The 7348-nt window shown below is 42.4% G+C and overlaps 1 protein-coding gene across 11 annotated transcripts; it reads left to right on the forward strand.

Moving 5' to 3' along the window:
* Nucleotides 1-6: 6 nt before the first annotated feature.
* On the forward strand, nucleotides 7-3070 carry LOC119321771. 11 transcript variants are annotated; one of them, XR_005155191.1, is made up of 4 exons: nucleotides 7-280; nucleotides 417-550; nucleotides 925-1022; nucleotides 2130-3070. XR_005155191.1 is itself a non-coding variant. In XM_037595317.1 (4 exons), the coding sequence occupies exons 1-3, from the start codon at nucleotides 63-65 to the stop codon at nucleotides 996-998; spliced, it is 426 nt and encodes a 141-aa protein (XP_037451214.1). In that variant the 5' UTR covers nucleotides 7-62; the 3' UTR covers nucleotides 999-1022; nucleotides 1228-1246. The 11 variants fall into 11 exon arrangements, 2 of the variants coding, with proteins under 2 accessions (XP_037451214.1, XP_037451215.1); XR_005155192.1 differs by having other exon boundaries at nucleotides 925-1017; XR_005155186.1 differs by having other exon boundaries at nucleotides 947-1022.
* Nucleotides 3071-7348: the final 4278 nt, after the last annotated feature.

Raw genomic sequence — 7348 nt, forward strand, 5'->3', positions numbered from 1 at the left:
GCCGCGTGCTGCCACCACCCTTCCTCCTCTCCTTCCATTATTCCCCTCCCCTAACCCTAGAAATGGAAGAGGGGGGCCGGTCGTCCGCGGCGCCGTGGCTGCCGTCCAGAACGCTCGCCTGCGTGGATGCGTGGTGCGAGGCTGGGGATGCTGTCCCCGCGTTGCTGGTGGAGACGGAGACCCGGTGGCCGACCGACATGTGCAGCACCGCCCGCAACTGCTTCCATGGCTTCCTCGGCCACCTTGTGATGGAGATGCCTCCCTGCTTCACCAATGCTAGGTACCTCTTCCTCATCCACGTTGTTTTGGCAGAAGAAACTGCATGGATGTTCCGATTTGGAGCTGAGCTGCATATGCTTTTGATTATTTGCTAGATTTGAGATTTGCTACTAATTATGGATGTCTGGATGCCATAGGCTAGACCCCCTCCCCACCCAACAGGTTTACGCGTGCTTGTTTCCTTGCCTGATGCGGAAGGGGAGGCTTGCAAGCAACCCCAATCTGAATGAATTCAGTCAGGGTCATGCAGGGGGTAAGGCATCCCGATGTGGTAAGGAATTTCGGCCGTCGGATCATATCCATAAAAACGTATTGCTTAATCGAGTCTTGGGTGACTTGCATGTTCTGCTTATAGAACCATTATTTTCTTTAACGACCTGCTTCACAATGATGTGGTCCAAATCAGATATCTTTTCTTTTGTTAACAAGCATTCATTATTATGCTTAGTATTATCGGGGTACCTCTCAGATTTGGAGTTTACTTCATTATTATGAATAATAAATATGGTCAACAATCTGAAGAAGAATTGCTTTCTGCTGGGAGAGTGACGTGTGTGTTACTAATCTCTTATTTAGTCTTGCTCTAGGGGCGGTAGTACCATATGAAAGATCAAACATTTCATTCCTCCTTTTGTTTTGATGCAGATGCTTGCTTATGTGGTTGCAGATCGACTTGCGATATGTTAAGCGAATCACCATGTCACGCAATGAGCAATTAGAGAAGAGTGTTTCACAAAGGTGAGGTGAGATATTTCTGTCATCTTGGTTATATTTAAAATAAGATTTAGCTACATATAATCATTAATCAACTACTATAATTTATTTTCCAAGCATGTGGTTAGAGCTAATGTGTTAGTGGTAAATAATGCATCATAGAGTTTTCTTTGTCAGTAAACATTGTTTTGACGTCTTAGGAGGTCTGAATATATGAATTTTTGTCACTGATAGATATAGTATGGACCCGCAGCTTGTTGATAATTTGCTCCTTGGGAGGTCTGTTTCCTTCAAGTACAACTAAAGCAAAGAGAAACCAAGTTGTTTTAGTGCTTGAGATTTTGATTAACAATCTGCAACAGTGCACATGCCCTTTGGTATTGCACTCTAATTATTTTCGTTGCTCATTTGTTCTCCTGCGGATAGTTTACATCTTGACTGTCTGCAACAAAAGGGATCCAAAGCCATCCATGCCATTCAGTATTCCTCTCATCATATACTTGATCGTAAAAATCAGCTTATTTTATTATGGCCCTGCCATTTAATCTATCAAACTACTGTTATTGCAATTGGTCTTGAAAGTCCACTAAACTATTACTACATTATTTGTCACTGTTGTATGATTAATTCATTTGGAGGAACTTCTTTTATTGGTGAGAAAAATACTATGTCCTTTTACTATGTGATTTGATTTACCAGCACTGGACTTTTTACATGCTGTCGTGCACTTATTCAGCCCCATCCTTTTACATTGTCCTTCCACTTTCAGCTGACATATGATATATCTAAAAGCTCTAAACTGAGCATGTATAGCTAGCAGGGAATAACTAAAGTCTTTGCAATTTACGTGTTGTTGTGCGTCGATTCAACCCAACTGTGCAATCGGAATGACTTAGATTCCGTCGTTGTCATAAGCCCGAGGTTCTGATCTTAGACCTGGCCATTCGGCCAGATACGAAGTCAGACCAACTCTGTTTAGTTCTTGAGATTATTTTCTAGCTTTGGATTAAAAATCTTCAAACAATACTTATGCTTCTTACATTCTTTCCGGCTGTAAAATACACACGTTCTTTTCTATTTGTTGTAACTTTCTACTGAACTATGTGTGTTGAACAAAGCATGTCATCTTATTTCAGATAAATGATGATGTAATAATGGATGCCTTCTGAATGCTGCATGTGCGGTTCCCGAATTGGACCGTATATTTTTGCGAAGATCTTCAAGTATGGCATTTGCTTAATTCTCTAACATGTGCCATTTAAAGTTCCTCTCTTTGCTTCTAATCAATCAGTCTAGATACTACTCCCTCCGTTCTTAAATATAAGTCTTTTAGAAATTCCAATGAGGACTACATACGGATGTATATAGACATATTTTGAAGTGTAGATTCACTCATTTTACTCTGTATGTAGTCTATATTGGAATCTCTAAAAGAACTTGCATTCAAGAACAAAGGAAGTACTTTCTTAAGTTTTTGTGCAACAACAGAACTAACAATTGTTTGTTCTGTTTACATTCGATGTCGGTTTCTTTCATCTATATATGTCACTCGCCTAGGTATTAGCATTATGAGTTACAACAACCTACATGGCCTGAATTTTGGTAAGGCTAAGGTGACAAAAGTCTGAGAAAGTGGACGCTGGAATATTGTCTGGGGTCGTGTAGGTTTACATTTTCAGCTCATTGGCTAAATAAAATGGTGTCCGAAGTAGTTTATCTATTGCTTGGAGAAATAGTTCTTGCGTCCCTTGATTTGAGAAATAGTTATGTGGCGGCTCAAGAAGGGATAGTATGTTGGTGGCCTCAGTTCTGTAACATAGAAGTTTTGCTTAATTAAACATCATGTAGATCTTCTTGCTTCGTGCATTTTTTCAATACTGATCTTCTTGCTTCGTGCATTTTTTATTTCACTCGATGTTGGATGCTCTTCATGTCCTTGAGGCCCTAGTCATCGGCATCGATAGAACTAATGGTCAGGTTGTAGCGCTTTTCTCCCTGTTGTTATGTTATTGGCCCCTGTGTTAATGTTTGTTGTACATTGTCCTTGATTTTTTTTGCTCTGCCTTGCTGTGAAGGAAATATGCCCTAGAGGCAATAAAAAAGTTATTATTTATTTCCTCATATTATGATAAATGTTTATTATTAATGCTAGAATTGTATTAACTGGAAATATAATACATGTGTAAATACATAGACAAACATATAGTCACTAGTATGTCTTTACTTGACTAGCTCATTAATTAAAGATGGTTATGTTTCCTAACCATAGACATGTGTTGTCATTTGATTAATGGGATCACATCATTAGGAGAATGATGTGATTGACATGACCCATTCCGTTAGCCTAGCACTTGATCATTTAGTATATTGCTATTGCTTTCTTCATGACTTATACATGTTCCTGTAACTATGAGATTATGCAACTCCCGTTTATCGGAGAAACACTTTGGGTGCTACCAAACGTCACAACGTAACTGGGTAATTATAAAGGAGTACTACATGTGTCTCCAAAGGTACATTTTGGGTTGGCGTATTTTGAGATTAGGTTTTCTCACTCCGATTGTCGAAGAGGTATCTCTGGGCCCTCTTGGTAATGCACATCATTATAAGCCTTTCAAGCAATGTAGCTAATGAGTTAGTTACGGAATGATGCATTACGTAACGAGTAAAGAGACTTGCCGGTAACGAGATTGAGCTAGGTATTAGATACCGACGATCAAATCTTGGACAAGTAACATACCGATGACAAAGTGAACAACGTATGTTGTTATGCGGTTTGACCGATAAAGATCTTCGTAGAATATGTAGGAGCTAATATGAGCATCCAGGTTTCGCTATTGGTTATTGACCGAGAATAGTTCTAGGTCATGTCTACATAGTTCTCGAACCCGTAGGGTCCGCACGCTTAACGTTACGATGACAGTTTTATTATGAGTTTATATATTTTGATGTACTGAAAGTTGTTCGGAGTCCCGGATGTGATCCAGGACATGACGAGGAGTCTCGAAATAGTCGAGACATAAAGATTGATATATTGGAAGTCTATATTTGGATATCGGAAATGTTTCGGGAGAAACCGGGATTTTTCCGCAATACCGGGGGGTTACCGAACCCCCCCGAGGGATATTGGGCCTACATGGGCCATGAGGGAGAAGAGGAGGGCCGGCCAGGGCAGGCCGCGCGCCCCTCCCCCTCTACTCCGTATAGGACAAGGAGGGGGGGGGGGGGCGGTGCCCCCCTTTCCTCTTTCCCCTCCCCCTTTTCTTCTCCACCAAGGCAAGAGGGGGGAGTCCTACTCCCGGTGGGAATAGGACTCCTCCAGGCGCACCCCTTGGGGGCCGGCCGCACCTCCCCCTCCCTCCTTTATGTACGGGGGCAGGGGGGCACCCTAGAACACACAAGTTGATCTATGTGATCGTTCCTTAGCCGTGTGCGGTGCCTCCCTCGACCATATTTCACCTCGGTCATATCGTCGCGAAGCTTAGGCGAAGCCCTGCGCCGGTAGAACATCATCATCGTCACCACACCGTCGTGCTGATAGAAGTCATCCCCGACACTTTGCTGGATCGGAGTCCGGGGATCGTCATCGAGCTGAACGTGTGCTGAACTCGGAGGTGCCGTACGTTCGGTACTTGGATCGGTCGGATCGTGAAGACGTACGACTACATCAACCGCGTTGTCATAACGCTTCCGCTTACGGTCTACGAGGGTACATGGACATTACTCTCTCCTCTTGTTGCTATGCATCACCATGATCTTGCGTGTGCGTAGGAAAATTTTGAAATTACTACGTTCCCCAACAGTGGCATCCGAGCCAGGTTTTATGCGTAGATGTCATATGCACGAGTAGAACACAAGTGAGTTGTGGGCGATACAAGTCATACTGCTTATCAGCATGTCATACTTTGGCTCAGCAGTATTGTGAGATGAAGCGGCCCGGACCGACATTACGTGTACGCTTACGCGAGACTGGTTTCACCATTACGAGCACTCGTGCTTAAAGGTGACTGGCGGGTGTCTGTCTCTCTCACTTTAGCTGAATCGAGTGTGGCTACGCCCGGTCCTTGCGAAGGTTAAAACATCATTAACTTGACGAACTATCGTTGTGGTTTTGATGCGTAGGTAAGAACGGTTCTTGCTAAGCCCGTAGTAGCCATGTAAAATTTGCAACAACAAAGTAGAGGACGTCTAACATGTTTTTGCAGGGCATGTTGTGATGTGATATGGTCAAGACGTGATGCTATATTTTATTGTATGAGATGATCATGTTTTGTAACCGAAGTTATCGGCAACTGGCAGGAGCCATATGGTTGTCGCTTTATTGTATGAAATGCAAACGCCCTGTAATTGCTTTACTTTATCACTAAGCAGTAGCGATAGTCGTAGAAGCAATAGATGTCGTAACGACAACGATGCTACGATGGAGATCAAGGTGTCGCGCCGGTGACGATGGTGATCACGATGGTGCTTTGAAGATGGAGATCACAAGCACAAGATGATGATGGCCATATCATATCACTTATATTGATTGCATGTGATGTTTATCCTTTATGCATCTTATCTTGCTTTGATTGACGGTAGCATTTTAAGATGATCTCTCATTAAATTATCAAGAAGTGTTCTCCCTGAGTATGCATCGTTGCGAAAGTTCTTCGTGCTGAGACACCACGTGATGATCGGGTGTGATAGGCTCTACGTTCAAATACAACGGGTGCAAAACAGTTGCACACGCGGAATACTCAGGTTAAACTTGACGAGCTTAGCATATAACAGATATGGCCTCGGAACACGGAGATCGAAAGGTCGAGCGTGAATCATATAGTAGATATGATCAACATATTGATGTTCACCGTTGAAACTACTCCATCTCACGTACCGATCAGACATGGTGTAGTTGATATGGATCACGTAATCACTTAGAAGATTAGAGGGATGTCTATCTAAGTGGGAGTTCTTAAGTAATATGATTAATTGAACTTAAATTTATCATGAACTTAGTACCTGATAGTATTTTGCTTGTTTATGTTTATTGTAGATAGATGGCTCGTGTTGTTGTTCCGTTGAATTTTAATGCGTTCCTTGAGAAAGCAAAGTTGAAAGATGATGGTAGCAATTACACGGACTGGGTCCGTAACCTGAGGATTATCCTCATTGCTGCACAGAAGAATTACGTCTTGGAAGCACCGCTGGGTGCCAGGCCTGCTGCTGATGCAACTGACGACGTTAAGAACGTCTGGCAGAGCAAAGCTGATGACTACTCGATAGTTCAGTGTGCCATGCTTTACGGCTTAGAACCGGGTCTTCAATGACGTTTTGAACGTCATGGAGCATATGAGATGTTCCAGGAGTTGAAGTTAATATTTCAAGCAAATGCCCGGATTGAGAGATATGAAGTCTCTAATAAGTTCTATAGCTGCAAGATGGAGGAGAATAGTTCTGTCAGTGAACACATACTCAAAATGTTTGGGTATAATAATCACTTGATTCAACTGGGAGTTAATCTTCCTGATGATAGTGTCATTGACAGAATTCTTCAATCACTGCCACCAAGCTACAAGAGCTTCGTGATGAACTATAACATGCAAGGGATGGACAAGACTATTCCCGAGCTCTTCGCAATGCTAAAAGCCGCGGAGATAGAAATCAAGAAGGAGCATCAAGTGTTGATGGTTAACAAGACCACCAGTTTCAAGAAAAAGGGCAAAGGGAAGAAGAAGGGGAACTTCAAGAAGAACAGCAAACACGTTGTTGCTCAAGAGAAGAAACCCAAGTCTGGACCTAAGCCTGAGACTGAGTGCTTCTACTGCAAGCAGACTGGACACTGGAAGCGGAACTGCCCCAAGTATTTGGCGGATAAGAAGGATGGCAAAGTGAACAAAGGTATATGTGATATACATGTTATTGATGTGTACCTTACTAATGCTCGCAGTAGTACCTGGGTATTTGATACTGGTTCTGTTGCTAATATTTGCAACTCGAAACAGGGACTACGGATTAAGCGAAGATTGGCAAAGGACGAGGTGACGATGCGCGTGGGAAATGGTTCCAAAGTCGATGTGATCGCGATCGGCACGCTACCTCTACATCTACCATCGGGATTAGTTTTAGACCTAAATAATTGTTATTTGGTGCCAGCGTTGAGCATGAACATTATATCTGGATCTTGTTTGATGCGAGACGGTTATTCATTTAAGTCAGAGAATAATGGTTGTTCTATTTATATGAGTAATATCTTTTATGGTCATGCGCCCTTGAAGAGTGGTCTATTCTTATTGAATCTCGATAGTAGTGACACACATATTCATAATGTTGAAGCCAAAAGATGCAGAGTTGATAATGATAGTGCAACTTATTT

This window comes from Triticum dicoccoides, chromosome 6B (assembly GCF_002162155.2).
Source record: "Triticum dicoccoides isolate Atlit2015 ecotype Zavitan chromosome 6B, WEW_v2.0, whole genome shotgun sequence".
NCBI lineage: Eukaryota > Viridiplantae > Streptophyta > Magnoliopsida > Poales > Poaceae > Triticum > Triticum dicoccoides.

Coding starts and splice junctions, on each gene's coding strand:
- LOC119321771 (XM_037595317.1), top strand. CDS start 63: ATGGAAGAGGGGGGCCGGTCGTCCGCGGCGCCGTGGCTGCCGTCCAGA. Junction 281..416: donor CCCTGCTTCACCAATGCTAG/GTACCTCTTCCT, acceptor TGGATGCCATAG/GCTAGACCCCCTCCCCACCC. Junction 551..924: donor GGGTAAGGCATCCCGATGTG/GTAAGGAATTTC, acceptor GTTTTGATGCAG/ATGCTTGCTTATGTGGTTGC.